This window comes from Magnolia sinica, chromosome 5, assembly GCF_029962835.1.
Source record: "Magnolia sinica isolate HGM2019 chromosome 5, MsV1, whole genome shotgun sequence".
Classification (NCBI taxonomy): domain Eukaryota; kingdom Viridiplantae; phylum Streptophyta; class Magnoliopsida; order Magnoliales; family Magnoliaceae; genus Magnolia; species Magnolia sinica.
The window spans coordinates 115,478,060-115,505,361 of NC_080577.1; the positions used below are offsets into that span (position 1 = coordinate 115,478,060).

General features: G+C 40.2%; 2 protein-coding genes across 5 annotated transcripts in view; one reads left to right on the forward strand and one right to left on the reverse strand.

The window, feature by feature from the left end:
* Positions 1 to 10: 10 nt before the first annotated feature.
* LOC131246884 (uncharacterized) lies at positions 11 to 11,136 on the reverse strand. 4 transcript variants are annotated; one of them, XM_058247346.1, is made up of 8 exons: positions 9,402 to 9,814; positions 9,161 to 9,324; positions 6,236 to 6,487; positions 4,406 to 4,493; positions 2,728 to 2,806; positions 1,952 to 2,244; positions 1,052 to 1,158; positions 11 to 525 (listed from the first exon to the last, which is right to left on the reverse strand). In XM_058247346.1, the coding sequence occupies exons 3-8, from the start codon at positions 6,482 to 6,484 to the stop codon at positions 370 to 372; spliced, it is 972 nt and encodes a 323-aa protein (XP_058103329.1). In that variant the 5' UTR covers positions 6,485 to 6,487; positions 9,161 to 9,324; positions 9,402 to 9,814; the 3' UTR covers positions 11 to 369. The 4 variants fall into 4 exon arrangements, with proteins under 4 accessions (XP_058103329.1, XP_058103326.1, XP_058103328.1 ...); XM_058247343.1 differs by lacking the exons at positions 9,161 to 9,324; positions 9,402 to 9,814 and adding an exon at positions 10,825 to 11,136; XM_058247345.1 differs by having other exon boundaries at positions 9,161 to 9,814.
* A 1,651-nt stretch (positions 11,137 to 12,787) lies between these two features.
* The window catches only part of LOC131246887 (mitochondrial import receptor subunit TOM20-like), a 32,210-nt gene continuing 17,695 nt past the window's right edge, over positions 12,788 to 27,302 (forward strand). The window contains exons 1-4 of the mRNA XM_058247348.1: positions 12,788 to 13,032; positions 16,172 to 16,250; positions 26,122 to 26,291; positions 26,432 to 26,479. Of these exons, the coding sequence (XP_058103331.1) occupies positions 12,934 to 13,032; positions 16,172 to 16,250; positions 26,122 to 26,291; positions 26,432 to 26,479 (396 nt within the window). The 5' untranslated portion in view covers positions 12,788 to 12,933. The remainder of the gene's footprint in view (positions 13,033 to 16,171; positions 16,251 to 26,121; positions 26,292 to 26,431; positions 26,480 to 27,302) is intronic.

The window sequence follows — 27,302 nt, forward strand, 5'->3', positions numbered from 1 at the left end:
GTGTTGAGTATGAGTTTGAACACGTATGCATGTTTTTTAAGTGTTCTTGGACATAACGGTGAGAACAGGAACCCTAACCCTAATCAAACCAGGCCAATAACCATTACCACTCAATCCCAAAAGGACCAAAGTAGTAATTCCATATTTCTTTTGCCAAGGAGCAGTGGATGAAGATATGATTGACAGTCCCCTCTTGCCATCATAGGAAATCGATACTTGGAAAGGGTTGATGACTTTTGTGCAAATTATCAAGTACAGCTTTGTTTGTTGTTGACGTTCATGCTAATGCTTCCAGTCTGGGAAGGACAGAGTCCTACAACGCTTTAGCAAAAAGAGAGATCACTTCATCCTTCAGGTCGAACTATGATACTAGAAAACCATAATTTGACATGCATATCTTGAGAAGGGGTTGTGCAATAGCCATGCCTGATGTATAGGCACACCATGTAGGAACCCATGATGAGTGACTTCCCCATTCAAACCCCAAAGCAGGTTCCTGAAATTGTCAACCAAGTGACTTCCAGCCTGTAAATGGATAATAAGTTAAATGGACAAACAAAACAGCTAAAAGTGGAGCTAATAGTTCTGAATAACTTTGTAGCAGAAAGCACCTTAGAAACTAAGAACTAAGCTAGAATGTGTGTTTACCAATTCACTAAGTTATGGCAAGTCATCCACCGTACTCATGGTTTACAAGCATGCAATCCAGAACGCCCAAATCATGTCATCATGGAAGGAGCACAGCCCAAAGTCATACTATACATTCTTAATCACAATTTTGCCTGTTTAATGTGGGCCATAGCATTTTCTTCTGAACATCTATCAGATGGACACCGATGGGATGGTTGGGATCAGCGAACCAGAGATTTTCAGGTTATTCTCCATCTACGGTAGGGCCTACAATTTGAACAGCCCAGGTTGGTGTCAAACATGGAATGTTTACAGTGTATGAGTTGCCATAGTTTAGTGAGTTGTGGCAAAGACGAGTTCCAGTCAAAGTATCTTCGGAAGTAGGAAATGTATGTAATGCTCCAAATTAATACATTACTACCAATGGCAAAGAAAGCATATCTTCAGAAGACGGAATCCACTTTTCTCGATGCCTTCCTGCATAACCACCATGTGAGCCTGCATCCAGCTCAAACCCATTTCCTGCACCTGCAGGCACATGACATTATTTTGCCAATAATCTTTTCAGAGAGACAGATTTCCAAGACAGATGTCTGGCTGGCATGACATTAAGCACAGATAGACATTCCTGATAGATTTTTCCTTTCAACCTTCAAATTGTGAACTTCATCTGTCAAAAGAGCATTTGGAGGAAAGATGTCTCTGCCTAAGCAATGGAATGTCTTCAACCATTAATATTGAAGACATTAATTGTTTAAAAAATGATAACAGAAGTAGAGGATATTTATGTTCAAGGACTGATCACCTAAGAAAGGTTGTAGGTTAACTTACAACCCATTCTTTAAAGCATTGATTTATTTTCAAGGGCAAAACTGGAAACAAAATTCTAAAGGCATAAAAAAGGGTTGTAGCATTTGCAGGAGATCGGCTTTCTTTATGTTCATCACTCAATTACTATTTGTAGTGTTGCCATCAAAATAGTTAGAATGACTAAGCCTTTTGAGAAACCAGTTTTGAATCATTCCCGACGAAGAGAAACAACAATACTCTTGGTAAATCCATAGAAACATTGGTAATGAAAATAAAAGTAGAAGTAAATTAACTCTAGTCACATGACAAGGTCTCTTTCTGACATGCACAAATATGGAAATCAGAGGAAAGATAGTTGTAGAAAACAAGCAGTGCAGGTATGTTTGAGACCAGCATATAAAAGATTCAACTTTGACCCAGTCCAAAACGGGTCACACAATCCTAAGAAGATGAGCTAGTTTAATACATTGAGATGAATCATATAGTCCATCAAATTAAGTAGGCTGAGTACCAGCCGCTGCTTCACAATACGACCCTACTGGTGTAACTACGGCTGCATGCCTCTTTCTTTTTCTCCCGCTTCCCGAATCTAATGGTGACACAAGACTTGACTCTTGGCAATGAGAAGCACCTCCAGACATAACACTGATATTTCCTTCCTTGACACCACCATCGGATAACTGATTATTGGCATTTTCTGTAGATCTCTGCATGAGTGAGGGTGGTGAAACAGACTCCTTTGAGTTGTTTGCTTGTTTATGATTTGAGAGGAGGCTTATCAGCTGGCTCTGCAAATCTGTTAAACTGCACCATATCAAATGAGTAAGTGTGGGCATACATTACATGAGCTTCATAGAACATCTACGAAGTGTCATCCCAACCATACATGTGGCAAATATGTGGTTATTTGGACCATTGCTTTGGTGAGCCACCACGTGGATTGGCCATAGGCCTAGTACTGATTTGACTACTCAAACAATCCACATTGATTTGATTTTTGCCAATTGAGTGTGGACCATTGCTCTAATTTTTGGTTGAACATCCTTTCAGGTTGGCAGTTGAATAATTGATGGTTACTGCAAGTTCTACAGACAATCACTATGTTTTCATCATCGCCCATCCCCACAGTGGCCCACCAAAATGAATGGTCCCGATCCTGTACACAAAGGACACGCACAACAGAGATGTTCTGGTGTGCACTTCGTTGGACTCCATGAAGTACATGTTTGACACTACGATGTCTTCTAAAATTAACAGAGAAGAGCATGACATTGATTGATCACTTACAGCTCATATCTACGAAGAGCTTCATTCTTTTTAGATAAAGACATATCATTATCTTTTAATAAAGTGCTTGAAATTTTGCCTGAAAAAGAAAATCATGTGTTTGTGTCCATTAAGGCAGTCCAAGCTAACCATAAACAAATGCATTCATCTGTAGTTTTCAGTGAAGCCAAAAAAATACTTATGCTTTTAGCACTAAATTCTCAAATTTCTAGAGAGAAACCTCAACTGTACCCATGTCACTGAAGAAGCTATTCTAACAGAAAAATATTAAAACTATTCCTTCTTTTTTTCTGGTAGGCAAAAATAATTTACCTTCAAAGAAGAGAAACATATCAGGGCAAAGGAACCCCCTCCCTGATCCACATATGATCTCACTAGACTTTTGCTAAAGGGATCGGCAATCCCATTACTTTCTCTACCTGAATATGCATAAGAATTGCTTGGCCAAGACTAGACGTCCTGGATCTCATCAAAGTTAAATGAACGCATCCTAGCATCGGAATGAGCATCACTCTCTTCCCAGTTTATGTTGGACATGGAATGATGAGCATGTGCCATATTCTTTGTATGAGCGAGTACATGCACAAGATGTTGTATACACTTGCAAGAATGTGCATGCGGTGGATTTGCGCACGGAAGGCCTTGTTGAAATAGTTTAATCTTTTTGCAGAGCCCACACAGTGTCAATTGAACTTGGTCACTCTAGTGACTAATCTGAGCTCACCATGACCATTTGACTATTAATTCCTTTGTACATACTATTCTGGAGGTTAATGATTAATAAGGCTTAGTTCACATTATATCTCACTTCATTATCGTAATCATCTACGGTTATTCTTGTGATGAATTGAGACAAGCAATATCTCTATTCTCCTTCTTGACCATACCAACTAAGCTGCCAAATGCTTCCCTTAAAAACATATTTGATTCTTAAGGCCTTTGCAGATGAGTATATGCATATAGATGGAAGGGCGCCCCTTATAATTTTTATCTACAGAACAATGTCCCTCTTCCATAAGTTTTATCCTCGCAAATTACGGCTTTTCCTTGTCTTTCTAAGGTAATGAGGTTCACTAAGAAAATCAAAAGGAAAAAAAAAAAAAACCTAGAGGGCTACAAGGTGCATTAGGAAACATGATGATCAATGGGTCCTAGAGAGCAGAATCAAGACAATGCTTGCAGTTCTGTGAGAAATAATAGTAGCTGAGGTTAATTCTCCACAGCCTTGAAAGTTGCATTGAATTTTGGATGACTTCTTACATCTAAAACTCCCATTTATCCGGTGCTTCTAGAAAGAAAGAAAGAAAGAAAGAAAAAAAAAAGAAGAAAAAAGAAGAAGAGAAATTTAACTAGTAATCCAACAAAGAAATAAGATGTGTGATTCACACCAACTCACAGCTCCTTGACTGGACCAAAATGAGTCCAAAGTCGTGAGTTTGCCATTGTGCCACAATCTAGTGAATAAATATGTAAAGTATGTAATAGTAAACTGACAAAACCAGAGACATATGAGCACATACAAAAAGCAGTATAACAAAAACACACACAGAAAGAGAAAGATACAAAATGATAACTAAACAACCTAAATTTTAATTGACGATAGTTAGAGAAAATAACTTGGAGAAAGGCAGTAGGAGAAAATAAACAGTTCAACATATAAGATGAAGGTGGCCCATACATCGAAGGGGAACTGCTGCTGTTGTTACCCCATTATTGAGGGCCTTAACTTCAGGACTTGTGGTGGGGGGTTGCATTGCTTGCATGCGCTGTTCAAATAAGCAACAAAATGTTTCAAAAAGAAATGGTTCTCCCTTGAAGCAAATATTAAAATGAGCAAATATTAGAAATACAACATCAGTTAGCTGAAAAAGGTATCACACTTCAAAAGAGAAAGCAAAGCATCGCAACTCGCAATACAAGCCTTGAAAGTTGAATCAATTCAATATGAAGAGTAAGGACTGATTTTTACTATTCTCAAACATAATAATGGAGGACCTTCAAGAATGCATTCATTTGAGCACGCATTTGCACCAAACATCTACAATTTATGCATAAGAATTCAAATGAAGTCATTGCTGACCTATTATAAGAGGTCTTGATGCAAACCATGTTATAGAAATATGGGACCGTCTACCCAGTAAGGGGTATCATATTAGCCAGCAAGCTGGCCAATGTGCCAGCCATTACCATTACTTCATACCTTGGCATACACAGATTCATATTTATTCATCTATGCATGCTGAAGAAGCATTTTCCTTTAGGAAACAGAAATTTAAGAAACTGCAAAAAGAGGAAAAGGTGGAGCAAGTAAAACGGAACGAACAAGAAGTTCAAAGAGGAAAAAGCAGTTCCACCCTCATACAGAAAAACCAAAATAAAAGCAGTTCAAGGGCAAATGAGCTTAAACCTTGGTTATCAAAAGCAGCAGGAAGTGAGCACAGAAGTGACAGAAAGAAAAAAAAGGTACTTTACAACCTCCAGCATCTATGACATGCAACATGCAGAGACAAGAGGCATGCCCTCACTTAAAGCTTAATTGCGCTACTATTAGAAGATTTAAGCCATTCAAGTATTCTGTAAATCCAAATCTTCCTACCTAAAGTTGTGCTAATGAACTGCACTTAGTGACTGGGGATGAATTACATTGCAAAGTACTCTGTATAAAATTCCATATGAGATTGTTTTGGGTAACCAATCAAGTAGAACATTTCACTGAATAGTAATATATTCTACCATTAGCCTCTGCCTGTGAATACTTGGGGGAAAAAAATAATCTTGAAGCCCTTGCTAAGAAGCAAAGTCCCATGCTGCTTTTTTCAAAGATTCCTAAATGCAAAACAGACCAACTTTTGAACCAAAGCCTATCACTGGCTAATGTACACAGGTCAGTAATAGATTGTAACTGTGCTGATTTAATTGTGATCCTCTGCCCGGTAACAAGCGTGGCACATGTTGAGCACTTAAAGATGAATGGCAGCACATGTGGCACGTGGCACAATAAGACATGGTACATTTGCACATGTGGGGTGCTTGAAGATGGGGGCAGCACATGTTGCACATATGGCACAGTGGGGCATTAGCATATTGACACACTTGATGATGGGTGGTGGTACATGTCACACATGTGACAATGGGCACGTGTATGGTACTTTAAGATTGTAGGACACTGGCACGTGTGGGGTACTTGAATAGATGTTTGCATGTGGGGCACCTGAAAGTGGTTGGTGGCACGTGTTGCACATGCCATGCATCGGCACATGTCGCGCAGCTTAAAGATGGACAGTGGCCATGTTGCACATGTCGCTCAATAACATAATAAAAAAATGGCATTTTTTCAGGAAATGGAAATAAAGTTTCTAAGAAATTTACAAAAAACAAATAATGAAAATGCCATTTTCATGGAAGTAATGTTTCCTCAGTTTATATTTCAACAAATCCAAACAGGCCCTTAGAAAAATACAGAATAGGGAAAAGGAAAGGTTTATGAACTAAAATGTAAAACTATTACCTTCCGCTGTCTCTCTCGTCTTCTCAACATCTTAAAATGGCATCTCTGGATGTAATGCATCAAATGATGACGAGAATGTTTCGAATGCAACTGATCCCTAACTCCAGGGTTCTCAGATAGCCAGTCAATAATCTCATTAGGTTTAACTACCTCATTTTTCTCCAACGATTCTAGCCAGGAATAGACAGGCATCCACTGATCCGTGCGTTGAAAACGAGGTGGTTGAGGCTCAACCTGAACGGCATCCATTTCCTGCATTTAGAAAAGAAATGACGATGATGAAAATTTTTCTTCGCATGCAGAAATGTACTCTATGAGCAACCGAAAAGTAAACTAAAATGAAAACCTGGAATAGTTTGGTGCCATTTTGCAAAGGGAGCAAATGTCAACTGTGGCCTATTTAGACAGTACCCAACTTTAAACTAAAAAATAACACTGTTCTGTTCCAGAAACAGAAACCCAGTCCAAATTAAGCAGAATAGAAATTCCATCAAACCATATCCAAATGGAAAGTGAGGTCAGTTGAAAATGGCACTTCTTCTTCTTCTTCTTCTTCTTCTTCTTCTTCTTCTTTTTTGAAAGATGATTAATATTATTAAGGCTAAAAGACCAACAAGAAACAGAAATTAACAAAAAAAATAAAAATAAAGGAAAAAACATCAAATTTAGGAAAAAGAAAAAGACCATTTCGCAGTAAGCAGATGGAGTAAGGCATCAAACTGGCTCCCATTAGCAAGAGAGCTCGGTAAGGTGTCCCGTATCGGTATCGGTTGGCGTAACGGTGACCTCCAAAACCGATACGGATACGGGGGCGTAACGGCCCGTAACAGCGCAAAAATTTTTTTTTGCCAAAAATATATGAAAAAATATGGATTAAATCCGGAAGATTCTAAGCATTCCAAATATGCATTCATTTATAAATTGGAACATGTTTATGGTGGTGTAACGGTCCATTCTTTGGTGAGAAGTTGTATCGGACTGTCTGATGAATTTATGAACCAGATAACCTGAATTTGACTACAAAATTCATATATTTAATTTTCTAACTATCTACTATCAATGATAAATATATTAGAATGAATGTAATATGAAAATATCTTACATTTAGGTGTTTGTAATTTTTTTTGAGGGCCAAAATTCATGCGTAAATAGAAAAAAATATAAAATGACACCCCAAATGTGTAAAATGCACATTAACATGTTCTACTATGATTAACACATCATATGACATCATTAAAACAACAAAAGAATTATTAAAAAATGATTTTTCGAATTTTCAAAAAAAGGGCCAAAATAAATGCGTAAATAGAAAAAAATATAAAAAAAAAATATAAAATGGCACCCCAAATATGTAAAATGCACATTAACATGTTCTACTATGATTAACACATCATATGGCATCATTAAAACAGCAAAAGAATCATTAAAAAATGATTTTTCGAATTTTCAAAAAAAGGGCCGAAATAAATGCGTAAATAGAAAAAAATATAAAATGGCACCTCAAATCTGTAAAATGCACATTAACATGTTCTACTATGATTAACACATCATATGACATCATTAAAACAGCAAAAGAATCATTAAAAAATGATTTTTCAAATTTTCAAAAAAAGGGCCAAAATAAATGCATAAATAGAAAAAAATAAAAAATATATATATAAAATGGCACCCCAAATCTGTAAAATGCACATTAACATGTTTCACTATGATTAACACATCATATGGCATCATTAAAACAGCAAAAGAATCATTAAAAAATGATTTTTCGAATTTTCAAAAAAAAGGCCAAAATAAATGCGTAAATAGAAAAAAATATTAAAAAAATATAAAATGGCACCCCAAATCTGTAAAATGCACATTAACATGTTCTACTAGGATTAACACATCAAATGACATGATTAAAACAGTAAAACAACCATTAAAAATTGATTTTTCGAATTTTAAAAAAAGGGGCCAAAATTCATGCGTAAATAGAAAAAAATATTAAAAAAATTATTAAATGGCACCCCAAATCTGTAAAATGCACATTAACGTGTTCCACTATGATTAACACATCATATGGCATGATTAAAACAACAAAACATATTAAAAAAAGTATAAATACCTATTTTTGACGAATTTCTAAAAAATGGCCCACCGAGCTTTGATTCAAGAAAATCCGTAATATAATGTGTTTTTATCTCAAATACCTACCCAAGGTTGGTCGAAATTAGTAGTAGAAGGAGTGAGAAACAGTTTGGAAGTAAGAGGTTTCAAAAAAACAGCAAAAAACAGAGCTTAAAATGAAAAAAAAAAAAAGTTACCGTTATTCGACCGATACGGGCCCGTTATGGGCCCATAACAGCTGTTACGCCCCGTAACGGGCCCGTATCAGCCGATACGGGTACAAAATCGGGTAACGGCCGATACGACCCCGAAACGCATAATGGTTCCCACCGTTACCGTTACGTATTGGCCGTTACGGCCGATACGTAACCGTTTTGGCACACCCGAGCCCTACGTTAAAGGTGTAAAACCCATTCAGTGTTGAGTACGATAGAGAGATTCCATCAAATCAGGGCTCATTTCTTCAAATAGAAGAAACGAGCGTAATGGCCATTATGCTTAATGTGAATATAGAGACTCCAAAATGCCCTTAAGCTCATAATGCTATACTTACCATGTATTTCCCTTAGCAAATAAACCAAAAAGACCTTTTTAAAAAAATCATTTAAACCATCACAAGATTTCATATGAACTGAAAACTGAGAAAAGATGTCGCGGGCAACTCATTCTTAAATCTTTGGGATTCAATCAACTAGTTCAAGTAATGGGCTTTCTCTTTGTCAATTTAGGAACCAGGCTTAAGGAAAGATCATCAAGTTAAACTGGCCATTATCTAATCAAAATGTTAAGCCACAAAGACCTCTAGTATGAGATAATTACGGCAGATCTGCTCGGCGGCTTCCAATCGTGTGGAGAATTCGTCGTTATACTGGTATGAATAGGATTGCTTTCGTCTTTTCTATGCAGTTTGTCCACTTAATAAATCTAGAATGTTGATGATGCCCCAAACCACTTCGCTGGTCATTGTTTCACATTCTGGGAATCTGGAGATAGTTTTTTTATTTGGGATTTATTGCAGGGTGAACACTGCAATTAAAGAAATTGATGTTGCATCACATACAACAGTTTACAGGTAACATGTTTATTGTTGATTCCCATTTCTAGCTCTCGAACTTTGCACATTCAAATCTTCACTTTCCATGCATGCATTTACTGATCAATCTGAGTAAAGAAGGGGAAGAAGAAAATAGAACATAATCCTTGGGTCGAGTTAGCCATTTTTCTCTTTTTGAAGAATAACTAAAATTTTATTTAAAGAACCACCTATGCAAAAGCCACGGCATGAAAAAGAATACAGCCCAAACTTACATCCCAAAAATAGACAGAAGAGTTAGCCATGTTTTCAATCATACCAGCGTTGAAGACAAGCATGACCCACTTTCCCATGATCCAGGTTGTTCATCTGGTGAGCCTGAACATGGATATGCAATGCAACAAAAATAAAATAAAATCACTTCCACTGAATGATCCTAACCACTTGTGTTATCGCTGCCGTCCCACTGCATATGGGATATAGGCTATTGGCAGGCCAAAAAACAGATGGTTAGATTGTTTTATGAAGAGTCCTTCCATTCTCAGCATCACCCATCAACAGCGGGACCAACTAGATGAATCATCTGGATCATTGGAAGGTGGGCCAGCCCTACATGGCAAATGCCTGAGCAGACAACATCCCTTTTTCCAGCCTGTCATCAATCTGTACCATCCATTTGGTTAAGGACTCCAGCTCACTCACCATAGATAACCTCAAGAAAAAAAAAAAAAAAAGCCAACTGGATGGTCCAAACCGTTCAATCAACAGCATCCAGAATGATCAGTCAAAATTGTTAATAGGAAAATAATCCAACCATCAATCTGAATCATCCATTCAGCCCCCATCTTAAGGACCGCTTTCATTGGATGGGTTGGAAACCAGACACTTGTGACAAAGAAGAAGAAGAAGAAGATGAAGCGAATCTTCACATGGTCGATATCGTGTAATCGGAGTGTCTTATGCACAGTGACCTATGACAATCTGACTGGACGGTGGATCAAAATGCAAACTGGCACACCATCACTTACAGCACATCTAGTGAGTGATTTGCTCCTAAAGTATGGAAGCAATGCTCGACCTAAGAGTCTGCCCATTCTGTTCGGGCATACAGTTATAAACGCGCACTTGATCTGCGATCCAGGCCATTAATATGATTGCCACAGGGTAGATGCCTCCTGCACCATAAATTTCCTGGATGGAAAAATCCTAACGTTCAGCTGCTGCAAAGAAAATACGTCGGCGTTCCAAATTCAACACCAGGAAAAAAAGGCCAAGGATCAATGGCTGGAAATTTCCAGCCGGGTAGATTTTTCGTGCAGGGGTAGTTCGAGGTGGGGCTCACCATATCACCCGTTTGAATAACTGAAAATGGGCCCCAATCGTTCAAACCCAGCACATGTGAGCCTTGTAGGTAAGAAAACTTGCGAGAAGGAGAGGAGAAGAGACGGACCTGATAAGATTGACGGATGAGGTGGTGTATGAATAGAATCCGCTGGTGGATGTGAGAACGAGGCAGGGATTTGAGGTCTTCAGGTAGAGCTGAGTGGGGGGAGTCGATCCAGCCGTCCATTTCGTCCGTCGTGATGTCCCGAGTCTTCGGCATAGCGGAGAGCCAGTCTCGAGCTCTTGTCTCCCATTCCAGCGTCTGCTGATTGGAAAGCTTTGCGTCTGACATTTTCTTCTCCGCTCGCTCGCAAGAGGGACAGGGAGAGGTTTTCTGTTACTGTGCTCGGGGTGTCTGGGCTTTGGCTGGGATAACTGCGGGCGATTCGCGCGATGAGACATTTAAGAGGTGAATCCGCACAAGTGCCGTCGTTGCACTCATGTGAAGTGCAGAGGCGCTCGACCACGCCGAGTCGCGTCGGGACGTGTGGAGCGTATTAGCTATTACGCGAGACCCCGGACCCACCCAATAAGTGCGACAATTACCATGGGGCCCGCCTTGATTTATGTATTCATTCTCTCCATTCATCAGTTTTGTCATATCATTCTAGGGCATTATTCCAAAAGTAAAGCCGATCCAACACAAAACTAGATAATTAAATAAGTTAATCTTAAATTCAAGGGCATTAACTAAATAAAAAAACGAATGCTTATTACATATTATTATTTTTTTAATATATGTTTCACATCACGTGATATGCATCATACAAAAATTACAAAAATTTTAAAACTAAATGTCAATTAGCGCATTTACAATCAAACTCTCTACTATTCAAAACTTCTTATGGACGTTTGGCACTGTGAATTTGAGGCTCAAGGGAATTTCAAATCCCCTAGGGGGTGTGTTTGGCCATGTGCTGAATATAGTATTAAAATGTGATAGGAGGGTTATTATGGGTCATCCCATCCCGACAGTTGTTTGGAATGACGAGATAGAATTCAACCGCCGCACCCTCGTAAACACCGCCCGTCTCAAAGATGAATTCGGCAAATATGGGATGCGTGTTTCCTATGCTATGTGGACACTCCCTCCATCATTTTCATCAACCTACATTCAGCTATGAACTTGTTAGGAGGTAGATATAAAACACTGAGTGGGGTACACTACAAGAAGCAGTGGAGATGAAAACCCATGAGACTTGCCATTTGTGACGGTCCAAACACGCTGTTATATATCCCATGGGCTATCCTAAACTCATGAAATCAACGGACAAACACTGACATCATCATCATTACCTTGAAATTGATCTCATCCCTCCTAATCCCATGGGTTTCGCTTGACCAAACATGCCCTAAGCACCATAAAGCAACCAGGGTTTTAAATTCAAGGGGTTTTAAATCCCTTGAGGAAGAGGAGGTTTGAAATTTAATGTAAAAACTTAGATTACATTTAAAATATTTTCAAGAGTTGCATGTGTAACGGGTTTATCACTAGACTATCAATCTATTGGTCACATGGGCCATTGATGATATCTCAAAATAATAAAATTATCAATTGCATTGCTAGAGTTGTTCAAACATTGTATATGAAAATCAACAATTAAAATTTATTAGTTGGTCACCCAAATGTGATCTCGTGCTTGTGGTTCGTCTACGACTTGGAATTTCATCATCTTTGGATAAAATACATATTTCAATAGGCTTATTATAACTATTGTATCAAATATTAAACACGTACACCAATTATATATATTAAAGTTAATTTAGTAAAATTAAATTCAAAATCATGTAAATATGTTATACATAACTACTTTTAGATCAAAGGGGATTAATTCTGAATCTAAGAGCCAAGTACAATAAAATAGAAGGATTTCAAATCCAGGTTCTAAATTTACGCTTGGGAACATGCCTTTAACGTCCACCCTAAGAAATATTATTGGCCATCTAATCTACTGATAAGGAAAAAAAAAAACCGCGTGTGAAAAGGAAAAATATATTCTTTAATGTAAAACTCTTGTAACGAAGAAAAAAAAGTTTTAAATAGTCAATAGCCCAGCTCGCGCTACCTTTAGAAAAACCGCTCCCTCGTTTCCTCGTTCATCTATTTTCCGCCTTGCGCTCTCAGAATCCGCCTTCAAAATTTCCCTCTACCCATCGACCATCGCAGTAGAGAGAGATGGAAATGGCTCAAACGGACCTCGATCGCCTCCTATTCTTCGAGCAAGCTCGGAAGCTGTCCGAGGCCGCCTACGCCAAAAACCCTCTCGACGCTGAAGTAAATTCACACTCTCCTATTTCTGCTGCTTTTAGCACTGGAATTCTTCCAGAGCTTTCCAAAGGCCTAATGTAATATTTTCAAACGAATACCGTAAATTGGGGCTCTGATTAGCTTTCATATGCTATCCACTTTGAAACCCTAAAGTCGCTGGATGGATTAATGTTTTTACTCTCTCGCAATTTAGTTGTTGTATCTTTTTTTTCTTTTTTCTTTTTAACATAAAAAACCGTTGGAAGAGGATTCGACGATCCTCAGCTAACTTGGGTTTTTAGTTTTGGTTTCATTATTATTATTATTATTATTATTGCTTTTATTTAATCCGGACCGTTGGTTTGATTGGCCCTGATGCAAATGGACCACGCCGAAGATATGTGCTGGTTTAGTGGATCCTAGCCGCACAATACTTAGTGACGATTGTTGTTGTATTTCTCCTTGTAACCGGCTATTTGGAGGCCACTGATTGAAGGGTTAGGATTGTGACATACAGGAGAGGGATTGCATCTGGCTAATGGTCTGGATCAATGGGGCATGGAACCCCAACGGTAAAACATAAGAGCATGAAGATACCATGCATATCCTTGGGCTGGGGAGCATATAAAACCTCCTCTTGAGAAAGAATCCAGTGTTACAAATTTGTTTCTTAGACGTATTCGTTTACCTACCTCAGTCCCTTTTTGCTACTGGGCCCCACTGGGATCATGTTGGTTGGATGGTCCTAAATGTCCGGTTGGAGGACTTCTACCCTATCAAGTTCGAACTTGACGCAGGGGAGGACGTGAGGTCGAGCACCGTCTTCCTCAAGAGGATAACTGTTCCGAATCCACGGAACTTCTCTGGACTCCTCACAGAGACTTCTCGAATCCACGAGGAAAGAAAGCAGAAAATAGAAATAAATTCTAATAAATTCGAAATTGATTGATGAATAATTGATAATTCCATAATGTGTCCTTACACCATTAATATAGAAAAAATAAATAAACTAAAATTCGTAATTACCAAAAATAGCAAAATTCTAACTCTAATAAAAATCCTAATTCTAATAAAACTCTTCTAAGGCCTAATTTCTAAAAATAAAAATTGCAAATAAACTTTCTCTAGAAGAGTCCTAGTATAACTAAAATTTATTTCTAAAAGGAAAGAAAATCTAAAACTCTAAAAAATATTAAAAAAATCGGAATTACTAAAAATAGTAAAATTTTCCTAAAAATTCGTTTTTGAGCTGAAAGCGCGCCTTTTCTGACGAAACGGACAGATGCGACCCACAAAGTGGGTCGGTTCACCTCGGATGGCCCATTTCAATAAAGATTGATAGGTTGTGCGCCCCGTAACGATACCCGGATCAAAAGTTATAGTCAATTCACGGTCCATCTTCTTTTGGCTCAACCATGCTAGGAACGTGTCTGTGACAGGTTCTACATCAGAACTTAATTGCCTGATGTCAGGCCCACACTTGCAAGTTTCTTTATTTCTTCTCTAAGGGCCTGTTTGGATAGGTGTTTTGGGCTGTATTGTATCGTATTAGAAGTTATGATTTGACGTTTACCGTGTTTGGATTGGAGTGAATAGGAGTTGAATCCCATGCGTGCGAATACAAACTCTAACCAAATTTTCGAACCGACGGTAGAGTATTGTCAGTGGGTTCTGTTGCCGTGTATTCGTTGCGCTGTATTTGGCAGCGGATGAAAGTTTGAAATTTGTACAATTACAAGATATCTGGTACCTATGCAGTGTAAGATCGGGACCGTTCATTTGGAACATTTCAATGTGAAAATCATCTGGGCTAAAAATCAGAAAGTTCCATACATCAAACAGGCCACCTGACCCAATTAAGATTGTACAATATGCAAACATAATACGTCCTATCCAAACATTGATTAGTATATGATTGATTTGGATGTATTCTGAAAATTGTCCAATGTATACATGAATAGTACCCAAATACAATACAATACAATACTATACGCGAATCCAAACAGGCCCTAAGCTGCTTTCCGTAGATAGCACATTGCATTAGAAATTTTTTTACCCACACTTTTCTTCTTAGGGCTGTTTGGAGGCAGGCAAGAAAAGAAATGAAAACTGCAATCATCATCCAATGATAATTTCCAAGATTTCCCATGAGCGTGGATTCCATTTTGGGGACCTTGTTTGGATAACAAGTGGATATCCAAATAATGCTCTCACAAAAGTCACTTTGTATTTCATGCGTGAGAATTTTACCATGTTCGGGTAATAATTGCATTTTGAAATCTAATGTTTCCTTTACCATCCAAACATGGTGAAACGTCCCATCTTGGCAAAAGTCTTCCATTTTAGTTTCTTTTCCCGCTAAGCGTGTTCGAATGAAAGGAATCCAATGCATGGGCATGGACAAGTAATTATTACTTTCTAACGACACTTGAAAAATGGAGTAATTTTTGCAGGCCTTGTTTGCTCTGCACGTGGAAATATTGGACTCAGTAGACAAGGGTCACTTCATATCTTGCATTAGAGAATCTTGATTGCGGATAAGGCTAATTTACTTTAAAGAATCCACTGTTTTGAATCTATCCAATAATGATTGTTGTCAAGTGAATTCAATATCTTTTCCCCTTGGATTCCTTCCTTGTATTCAACACACTCTTAGATATTTGTAGCATGCATACATGAAAGCTAAACTATTTAACTAGTGACCTGACATTCAAAAGCCAAAAAGAAATCATGGGACCAGTTTCTGGTGGGCCACGTATAAAAAATATGTCAATCGAGCGATCCCAAATGTGGACTGGAGGTGGGTGGACCATTTATAAAAAATCATGTCAATTGGGCGATCCCGATTGCTGAAGAACCTTTTCTCTGTTGACTCCGGACACTTAGTCCCCCACCCCCCCAACCTCTAGTCTAGCATCTTCTGAAGTGCTTTTGTCTGCAGTTTGGGCCTGCATGCTGTAGGGATCTCATGCACACATCACATGTGTGCGAATAGAGTTTATAATATTTAATGAGTAAAATTTTATCACTGACGATTATTTATATTTTCAAAATTTTGGTTGAATATTATCAGTGTCCCACCTTTCAAAATGAAAAAAATCAACTTACAGCTCTTGAATGTTGAAATTTGTCCTTCCTTTTCTTCTTATTCATTTTTATTTTTCAGAATCTTACTAGGTGGGGAGGAGCACTTCTTGAGTTATCGCAGTTTCACAATGGCCCTGAGTGCACAAAGTTGATTAAAGGTATTATTATTTGATTACGTTACAATCCATAATTTCAGTTTGCATGTGGATGATCAATTGAATTGAAGTTACAATTATTGGTCTAATAAAGTGGATTGGCCTAGTTGTGATTTCCTTCTTGTGGGGCTAATCTCCTTTTTCTTTTCTTCAATGATGCTAAGGGTATGTGCTGCACAAAATTGATACTTTCGAATTAGTGTGACTGCAATGTCAGGGCCATGTCATCATGAATGCTATGAAACATCAATAATTGTTGTCATTTCATCTTGATTAAACTAAATGCTTGCAATTCAATAAAATTTCGCATCCAAACAAAGTCTTAGTGTTTTTTTTTTTTTAAAGTAACAGAAATATATAAAAAGGAAAGAGAAAATACAACCCGGGGCTGCTGAGATAGCACACCCGGCAGAAAGAACTACAAGCCCAGAAACAAAAGATTAAAGTCTTTAAGACCCAAAATATTAACCACCCATTCAATAATCAAAGATTTAGCATAAGAAGCGATAGCCTGAGTAGAATTGTGGATGTCGTTAAAGCACCGGTCATTTCTTTCCTTCCACACGGCCCACCAAATGGCCAGAATAGCCATCCTCCAGATAGAGGTTATAATCTTTCCTATTTAAAAACCATGCCAGTATGTAAGGGTTGAAGAGACAGAACTCGGAAAGCAACCGCTGACATTGAAACGGCCAAAAAAATCCTTCCAGATTTGAGAAATGAACGGGCAATGGATGAATAGATGATCCACAGTTTCCTCATTCTGCATGCAACAAAGACAGACATTAACCAGTTGCATCCCTCTTTTCCTCAAGTTATCAATAGTTAGGATCCTCTTGTTTCCAACGAGCCAAGCAAAACAGATATATTTGGGGGGAGCTGCGTATCTCCAGAGGCAATGAGAAGCGTGCGTGTTCGAGGAAGGGGGGATGGAGAGAACAGAATATAGGGAGGAGACTGAAAAAATTCCAGATTTATCCTTTGTCCAGACAATGCTATCAGGGGCAGAAGGATTAAAAACCACATTGGATAAACAGTCCATCAGGTCCGCATATTCAATAACCTCCCAATCTTGAAGATTTCTTATGCAAGGAACGTCCCAAACGACACCCGTAGAAGAGAAGTTGTACCTGCTGGCGACTATACTGTCTTTTTCGACGGCAATATTAAAGATATTGGGAAATCTACTCCTGATGGTGGTGTCTCCCACCCACTGATCATTCCAGAAGTTAATTGCTGTCCCATTCCCCAGGCTGAAGCGAATATTGTCAATAACCGAATTTTTAGATCGAAGGATGCCCTTCCAAACTGACGAAGCTCTGTAGGTAGAGGAATTCTTGGTCCACCATCCACCTTGAGACGTACCATATTTACCTTTAATGATCGTTTTCCAAGGATCGTCCCCTTCTGATCCCAGTCTCCAAGTCCATTTACCCAAAAGAGCACTATTCATAGTCTTTAGATTTTTGATACTCGCACCCCCATCACGAAAATGACTACATACCTGATTCCATTCCATCGGGTGGAACTTTTTCTGATTCTCCTTGCCACACCAAAGAAAGCTTTTTTGAACATTGTCGATCTTACGAAGAACAGCGGAGGGACATCTAAAGAGAGACATAAAGTAAATTGGGATGTTAGAGAGAGTAGCTTTAATGAGGGTAAGTCTACCCCCCATCGACAAGTACTGACACTTCCATCTAGCAAGGGATTTTTGGAATTTTTCTTTCACTTTGTCCCACATAGATTTAGGAGGAGGGCCTATGGATAGAGGGAGGCCAACGAAAGTAGTGGGGAAAGAGGCCGACAAACAACCCAGGTGGTCAGCAAAGGCCGAGAGATCCTCACCGGATAGATTTATGCCGAGCAACTTAGATTTGGACATGTTGATTTTCAAGCCTGAGACAGCCTTGAAACATTTCAAGGCAGTATGCAGGTTTTCTATCACCTCAGAACTCGCTTCCACCATGATCAAGGTATCATCTGCGAATTGGATGAGGGGGATGGGATCATCCATTCCAGGTATCGACATACCCTTGAGAAGATTGTTGCGCTGGCCATTGAGAATCATTTGCGATAGAGCTTCAACAATGATGAGGAATAAAAGAGGGGATAGGGGGTGCCCTTGATGCAAACCTCTAGACACGGGGAAAAAACCTTTGGGGGCGCCATTTAGAATGACCGAAAAATGAGCCGAAGCAACACAAGAAGAAATCTAGCGTCGCCACTTTACTCCGAAACCCATCCGGATCAGCATATACCAAAGAAAGTCCCAGTCTACGTGGTCGTATGCCTTTTCGATGTCCAATTTGCAGAAGATATATTGCTTTCCAGATTTATAACATGAGTGGAGGCATTCATTTGCTATCAACGCACCATCTACAATCTGACGGCCCTTTATAAATGCATTTTGGTATTTGGAAATCAGCTTCCCCATCACTGTTGAAAGCCTAACACAAAAGATTTTGGCCAGAATTTTGTAAGGGCCTCCAATAAGGCTGATTGGCCTGAACTCCGAAAATGTAGAAGCGCCCGGGACTTTAGGGATAAGTGTGAGAAAGGTCGCTCCTAAACCTTTCGATAAGATTCCTCTCCCGTGGAACTCATGGAGGAAATTCATCAAGTCACAATGGATAGAGTCCCAAAAGACTTGGAAAAAAATGATTGGAAATTCGTCAGGCCCTGGAGATTTGTCTCTCTCTAACACTGCTAAAACTTCTTTGGTTTCTTCTTCTGAGAAGGGAATCTCCAGCAGATTCGCGTCATCCGATTCGAGGGCAGAGAAAGCAATGCCATCGAGGCGAGGTCTCGTCCAGCCATTCGAGGAGAGGATAGATTTGAAGTGGGCAATTGCGTAGTCGGTGATCTCTTCCTTATCCTCAACCATTCTTCCGTCTACCGTGATACAGTTTATGGCTTTAGCGCGAGCACGAATGTTGGCTAAGTTGTGGAAGTATTTGGTGTTCTCGTCGCCTTTTGCAATCCATTTGGACCTTGATTTCAACTTCCATGAGATTTCTTCTTCCATAGCTCTTGTCGTTAAAAGTTGGATGATCTGGATACGCCTTGATAAAAGAGGAAGCGGCAGAGCTTGGTCGACAACTGAGGCGTCAATTTGCTGGAGTTCAAAGAGGAGGGCTTCTGATTCCTTCTCTCTTTTACGAAATTCGACTTCCTCTCACGCTTTTATCTTCTCTTTTAGGAGTCTGAGCTTGCATAACAATATATGACCTGCGAACCCATCCACCTGAAAAGAGGACCACCACTCTGCAACTAGTTGGCGGAACCCTTCAAATTGAAGCTAGGCTGAATCGAATTTAAACGGCTTGGGGCCCCAGTTCTCTTCTTCTATAGACAGCAGGATCGGGCAATGATCAGACGTCGTTCTAGGAAGGGCAGATTGATGCAGAGAAGGGAACGCTTCCATCCAGTTTGAAGATAGGAGAAATCGATCCGGACGAGATTGGATGGGGGTCCTATGGCCATTGGACCACGTAAATCTAGCTCCAGATAGCGGCAGATCAATCAGTTCCTAAGACTGAATCCAATTCGAGAATTCCTCCATGGCAGGAGAGACCCTCCTTTTGCGAGAATGATCCTCCGCAAACCGCGTGATGTTGAAATCCCCCACAAAACAAATAGGACCTGGGAATGATAATCTGTTAGCAGATAATTCATCCCAAAGGGATGGCCTTTGGGAATCGTCATTAGGCCCATAAACAACAACAAACATACTGCAGAAACCAGACAACTTATCTTTAAGAGTTACGGCCGCCGAGAAGATCCCTATTGAGGAGGTAAGCAATTCCCATCTGGTTGATTTCCAAGCGATAAGGATACCTCCCGAAGAACCGATAGCATCCAGGGTGAAATACTGCGCATCGTTATCCCTCCAAATCGAAGACAGGAGTCTATTAGAGAAACAGGGGACTTTGGTCTCCTGAAGGCAAATGATATCCGAATTTTTCCTCCTTAAGGCATCCCTGATCAAGCTCCTTTTTGTTTTAGAGCCGATTCCCCTAACATTCCAGGAGAGAATATTCATTGGGGAACCGAGCTACCCCGGCTTCCCTTTGGGCATCGTCTAGCAGTAGTCGGAGTTGTCATGTCCGCTGTAATTCTGAGGTTTAACAACTCTCTGTTGCTGGAAACTCGCGTCGATTGTCTGGCTAGAGATCGGGTGGGAGGTAGGGGTCGTCCCCTAGATTCAATAAACTAAAAGAGGCCCATATAATCTTCCGTCCTGTTGCCAAACGAGAGACCCAGAGCTCTGCCAACGTGGCCAATCGCGTCTCGGATCCATCTCTTATTTTGGAGCTTTTCGAATAAATCTTCCTTGCCTTTTCCTTCGGTACTGATCATCCTGTTATCTTGCCGGTGGAGGTAACCATGCACATGAGAGTTCTCTTGGTGAAGGTGGGGGAAGTCAGCACAAATTTGAATGGGTTCTGCTACTAACACTTTCGTGGAAGAGTCAACCTGAAATAGAGTAATAGGACCCAAGTCGGCCCAGTCCCTTGGATGCGTCTCCGAATTAGCTGGAGAAGAGGGGGTGGAAGGAAGGCTATGAATCTCAGACATCTGACTTTCAGAAGCTTCTCCGTTGGAAAAATCGTCCCCCCCATCTTCAGAAGAGTGGAGGCAGAGAGATGTAGAGGGGCCAAGGTGTTGTTGAGGAGTGGGCCTCGAGTAACGAGTAGGGGTGGAGAAGGATATGGCCATCGGGTTAGTGGGCACAGATTCAGAAATGTTAAGCATACCCTTTTTTGGTGAGGATAGACGGATTCGGGTCCAAAGTGGACCCGCCTCCACGGAACCGAGCTCAATAAGGGGCTTGTGTTGTGGTAAGGGAAATTGAACGGTTGTGGATGCACCATGGGTAGGGACCGGGGCCACTTGGTGGGGTTATGATGTCGACGGGCCTGCAACATTAATAGTGTCTGGGAGAGCGAGCAGACTGGGATTACGTGTCGCCTTTCTTGTTGCTAAAGGGGGCTAGCAGCTCATCTCTCGAGGGGGAGAATTAAATGCTTCGCCACTTGTCGCGAGAACCGCATATGACGGTGACTTCTCAATTAAGCAATCGGTCGCGTCTGACGTAGCCTAACCAAGATTAACGGTGGAGCTGCCACCTGCAGTAGAGGGGCGTCCGTTGTAGTCTCTGAGAGCGACAGATGGGGTGAGAGCAGGCGTCTGCAGTTTCGGTACTCCAGGGGAGTATGGGATTCGAATACCTTCTTCCAAAACAGTTTCCTAGATTTGCAAAGGGAGTTGAGAAGACAACTCTCTAGAATTCCAAATATAACCCCATCTCGGTTGTGTAGAATCAGGAGATTCCTTCTGAACTGGGAGCAGGATGATTCGATCATCAACCTTAACGCGAATATGAGAAGGGAGGGGGGAAGCTTTCTTTCATCGAACCCTGGCTCTGATGACACCTACCTCGATTCCAAGTTTCGTTTTAGAATCAATTTCCAGAAGGAACCCTAGGGAGGAAGCAGCCGATATTAGGAATTCGTCATACCAGCATTCCATAGGTACCTCCCATATGAGGATCCAAATATTTTCTTTGCCGAAGCTTGAGAATTCCTCCCACGGGATAATCTTGGTAACCGGACCCGATGCATGAAGCTGTCCCGCCATCGTCAACATATCGGGATTAAGGCCTGGGCAAACCCTAACCCACATCGTGTTAAAATCTAAGGGTTTGATGTCCGAGTTACCATATTGGAAGCCAGTACTGTCTTTTATCCAATCCTTAACTGCCGCGATCGATGGTCCCTCTGTGGTGATGATGACTACGGATTTGGCCAGTTCCTCTCTGTTCTTATTGAACGTTTCCTGATCCACGACAATAGTGTAATCTGAGAGATCCTTCTTCTTGTCCTCAGAGGCAGGACTACAGGGATTCCGCACAACTTCTTCCATGGGGGGGGGGGGGGGGAGGAGAGGTGAGAGTGATCAATACCCTGTAGGAGAGCATTCCTATAAGATTGCTCCTTAGAAGGGATCGGGATAGACGTAGGTAGGGATAGGGAGGGTTCCAGGGCTTGATGATGTGAAAGAGGTGGTTTAGACGGTTCCTGCATCTGCTTCGTAGAGGAGGTTCTGTGACCGATAGAGTCAGGGCCATATCGAGCCCTTTGCACCCAGATTTTGTTTCCAGCAAAGCTTACCCCATGGATCATAGAAACTGCTCTCGCCAGTTCAGTTTCACTACCCATTCGCACTAGAGCAAACCCACGATAAGCGCCGCTAATTTTGTTCCTTGGCATTACAACGTCCATAACTGCTCCGGCTCGCCCAAAAATCCTTTCTAGATTAAGAGGGAACCAGCCATGGGGATATCCTTTCACAAATAATGTAGGATAGGTGGCATATTTCCTACGTCCAAGGTCAACCATTGGCCTGGACATGTTGCCATTCCCCATAGTTGCTTCCTTCCTTGAGTCAGAGATTCGGAAAAGCTATTCATTACTTTCTTCCTACCGTTAGACTGTTTGGCTTAGCTTATTGTCTGCATCGTCGTTGTCGTCGGCTAGGAGGGCGTCGTCAGTTGTCGGCTGTAGGGCGTCGTCGGTCGTTGGCTGTAGGGCGTCGTGAATGTCGGCTGTAGGGTTGAGATACCTTTTATCCTTCCAGGTGTTCTCCTTCCAGGTGTTGTCTTTGATCCACTTTGCATCAAACTGCAGGTGTTTGGAGGCATTGGGAGAAAAGATCTCAGCTGGCATTAGTTGTGCTTCTTATCTTCTAAATATGTGTATGCAATTGCATATAGATACATGCACTTATTATTATTATTTTTATCATATTTGTGTGTATCGAATATACATACACACATATGTATAGATACCCTTATTAGTTAGGATAAGGCATAGATGATGATGATGTAGACATACATAAATGTACAAGTACAAACACACACTATATACCTCAAAACGCATCTCTAGAAGCCCATGTCTTTCTTTGCTAGTAATATTCTTTGCCACAAGATACTTTAAAGTAATTACTCACTGGATGTAGAAATTATCTTCATATGCTGAAACCCCAGCATAATTATTATCATTTCTGTAATCTTTTCTTTTTCTTGCCTTGAGGAGCTGCCTGAGTGCACCAATTTCCTTTATTTGGTTCACTGCACTTAAACTGGATGTATGGCTAGGGTTGCAAATCTGCACAGCTTGGTGGTTATATTTGAGCCCTTTTGCTCTTTACTCAGTAGGTGATTCACACTAAACTGGTTCACACCAAATCGCCTGTGGCACACAACTCACTGATCAGATGATGGTACCATCAATTTTGTGCCCACAAAAGCACGGTGAGATAGAATACTTGCAATTGTTAGCACCAAGCATGAAAAGGATCTACTGACTGGTTGAGCCTGACCCTTTGCGGCTAGGGTTGCAAATGTGCACAGCTTTGGTGGTCAGCCCCATTTCTCTTGACATAGTTAGCGATTCACACTAAATTGCATGGGGTAGATATAACTCACTGATCAGGTCATGGTACCATCAGTGTGGTGCCCACAATGCAAGGTAAGATAGAATATTTGCAATTGTTGGCACCGAACATGAAAAAAGATCTACTAACTGGTCTAACTGACGTAGAATGTTGAAAGTCTTCTGGCTGGATGGCTGTGATCACTGGATTCATGTATTTGCAAACCATGGGTTGTCCTCAGTGGGACCCATCTAATGAATGGTCTGGATCATGGACTATTTGGCCACATGTCCAATTCTGTTGTAGTGCCCTAAGAAGGGAATTGGTATGTTGTAGTTAGATAAGACTGACTAATATTCTCTCTCAATGATGAAAAAATAATCATTTGTCATATTCTTTTGATAAATAACACAAGCATGTATGGATGCCTAAATTAGAGGCCTGTTGGCATGGGGCAACAAAACCAGAGTCTTTGCCCTTAAGAGGGGTTTCGATTATTTCTAGATGAGAGTAATTGTAGAAATAGATTCTACGAATATCATAAACAGGGCTCAGAAAAGTTGCTCTGAACTAAAGGTCTTGTTTGTGTTTGATGAAATTTGCCACATTGTCTGTAGAGTAAACATTTCGTTTCAATGTGAGAAACATATTATCTGACCAAGAAACGAATATAAGAAACAATGTGAGAAACATAGGTATGAAAAATCAATCACCCTTTACAGCAATTGTTATGATGGTTAGATGGAAGTGTAAAATGAATGCATGGAACGGGAAGTGAGAAGCATTGGTATTTGCAAGGGGAATGAGTTTCCTCTAACTGTGATCCAACATACCACAATCGTTAATTCTAAAAGTAGTTGAATCCCATCTTGAAGTTCTTTAAAAATTATTTCCATTTCAAAATCTTGAGGCATTAGTAGATTTGGAAGTCCAGTAGGGGATGCTGTACAAATGCCTCTTGAGGTGAGTAGTTCTTGCAGGTGTGTACCTAATCATTGCATTGATGGTTGGAGAAACCCATTCGAAATGAGGCTGAATGCTGTTTCTGCTTTATACCTTATACTTCTTGAATATCTACCTCAATCCTCAAATCATGTCTCCTTGATTCATATATCATGCCTATACGACAAAGATGGACCACATGCACCTTGAACCCTTTACATAGGCATCTTGAACCCAAGGTGAGCACTCTCTAGCATCCCACTCTTTGCCTTGCAAGCCTCCTAGTTCCCCCCATCAATAACCACCAACACCTTGATTCCATTAAGATCATCTCTGACTTGGTTATTATCATCTGTATTGTTTTATAATTTCTAGATTTTAGTGTTACAAGTTTCTATGAAACAATCTCTTTAGAAACACTCAACACTCATTAGATTTTTTTTAATTTAAAATTATTATTTAAAAACTCTGTTAGAGTCGGGCTTTATTTTAGTTAACAAATTTCTGTAATAGGTGCTTTGCAGGAGCTGTTGATTAGCGAATTTTTAAGAACCACCATTTCCCAGCTTCAATGATTGAATCCACTCTTGCTTCGTGCAACTAAGCCTTGTATTCCATTTTTGATTAGTTGATGTCACGTGTTCTGAAATAACCTTGTGGGAATGATCAACAACACCTTGATATCAACAGACGTAGGAATTTAAAAAATAAGAATAAAATCAACAGAGACGTAGGTACTTACTATGTCTGTAGATTACTGAATCTTTTAGGACCATCACTTTCCCATGTCAATGATTGAAACCTCGCTTTGTGCAAGGCCTTCTATCCGATTTTCGACTAGTTGATGCCACATGTTCTGCAAGTTATTGACATACATCTCAGTAAGTTGGGTCCTGTGAAAAGCCACCAACATAGCAGTTTTGTATCCCATTTTTGACCAGTTGATGCCACCCTTTGGCAAGTTTCAACTGACATCTCATTAAGTTAGGTCCCTTGAAAAGCCACCAATCTTTGATACTTGGTCCCTTGAAAAGCTAGACTACCTAATTGGACCTCAATTTAAGGGTAAGAAACAAGTATAAGGGATACCCCTTTGTTGAGGAAATCAAACCTTATCAGGATTTTGATTTCTGGAGTTGTTAGTTACTTATAGTTAATCATACAAATCGGGCTATGATTTCAACTTGTTTTTTTTTACGGAGGCATGTTAACATATATGCTTATAAATAATCGCTGATCCTTGTTTACCTGCGCCTTGAGAATTTTGATTTAGAGGATCTGCCATAGTGAATCTCTGTGATTAGCAGATCCTCTAAATCTGACATGCAATAAATCAAGTTATTCTGGGGAGGCTGGTACATGTTTATTCATTTCATTTGCCTTTTATTTGTATATGTGGTTCATATTCCTTTGTGTTTTTGTTTGCTTCATTGTTTTTTAATGTGCTGTTCTCTGTATGTTGCATGGTGCTATTCCTTTTTATGTTTTGTAGAATCTATTGCGAAGTTGGAGGAAGCACTGCAAGTTAATCCTAGAAAGCATGATGCCCTTTGGTGCTTAGGAAATGCACTCACTTCCCAAGCATTTCTCACTTCAGACACTGATGTAGCGAAACTTATTTTCAGCAAGGCAACTCAGTATTTCCAGCAAGCAGTAAATGAGGTATTTAGCTCAGAACAGGCTGCCTTCATTGGGCATAAATAAATTGATTTACATTTTTTTCCCTGCAACGCATCATGGAAAGATGCACGTGGGTGCACTTATATGTCAAGGGACTTATATTCTGGTATTAACTCTTGTAGGAACCAGGGAACGAGCTTTATTTCAAGTCTTTAGAAATGGCAGCCAAGGTATTTTCTAACCTGTTTGCAATTCATTGGGAATATTAGCGACACTTGTTGACCAACCAATTTAGTGTTGGTCTTGTATATGAATATATTGTTTGAAAGATGCTAACTCTTCCAGTGTGAATTTTGCACTCTTGTTATTGGGCCCAAGCCCAAATTGGGGGGGTTGTGTTAGTTAGGCAGCCGGTGTAGTGACCATGAACCCTAGACTCCCATTGGAACAGGATTCATGCTGAACCTAATTAGGGTTGGCTACCTGAATACATTGCACTCTATCAAGGGCCATAACTTTCAGTTAGACCATAGGTGATCAAGTCTCTTTGTACTACCTCCGCCCATGTCCTTTTGGGCCTTCCCCTTGTCCTTTTAGGGCCTTCAACATGTACCAATTCACTTCTAATTGGTGCAGTTCTTGGTATCCATTGCACATGACCAAACCATCTAAGTCTACTTTCCGTCATCTTATTACCCATTGGGAATGGTCTTAACGAACATATGCCTATGTTGTATGCGGGAAGAAGAAACTGTGGACCACTTGCTGCCGCACTGCCCCTTTATCTACTCGATATGGGTGGATTTATTTGCTCGTTTCAGCATCAACTGGTGTCTTCCGGCAACTTCCTCTGCTCTTATTCTAGCGTGGCATGGTGTCCACCTCAGTCAAGACAAAACAAAGCTATGGAGGATGTAGTTATTCACCGTCTGGTGGTCGGTCTGGCTAGAAAGGAACAACAGGTGTTTCCGGGATATTTCAAAATCAGCAGGGGTAGTCTTATACAGGGCCAAGCGTTGTCTGATCGAGTGGGCCTCCAATGTTGAATCCTTG

Bases quoted from the DNA above. Each gene is read 5' to 3' on its own strand.
- LOC131246884 (XM_058247343.1), bottom strand. From the start codon at position 11,049: ATGTCAGACGCAAAGCTTTCCAATCAGCAGACGCTGGAATGGGAGACA. The intron at 4,494-6,235 runs GTAATAGTTTTA...TTATTTGAACAG, and splicing joins GACGAGAGAGACAGCGGAAG to CGCATGCAAGCAATGCAACC. The intron at 2,245-2,727 runs GTAAGTGATCAA...GATATGGTGCAG, and splicing joins GCTCTTCGTAGATATGAGCT to TTTAACAGATTTGCAGAGCC.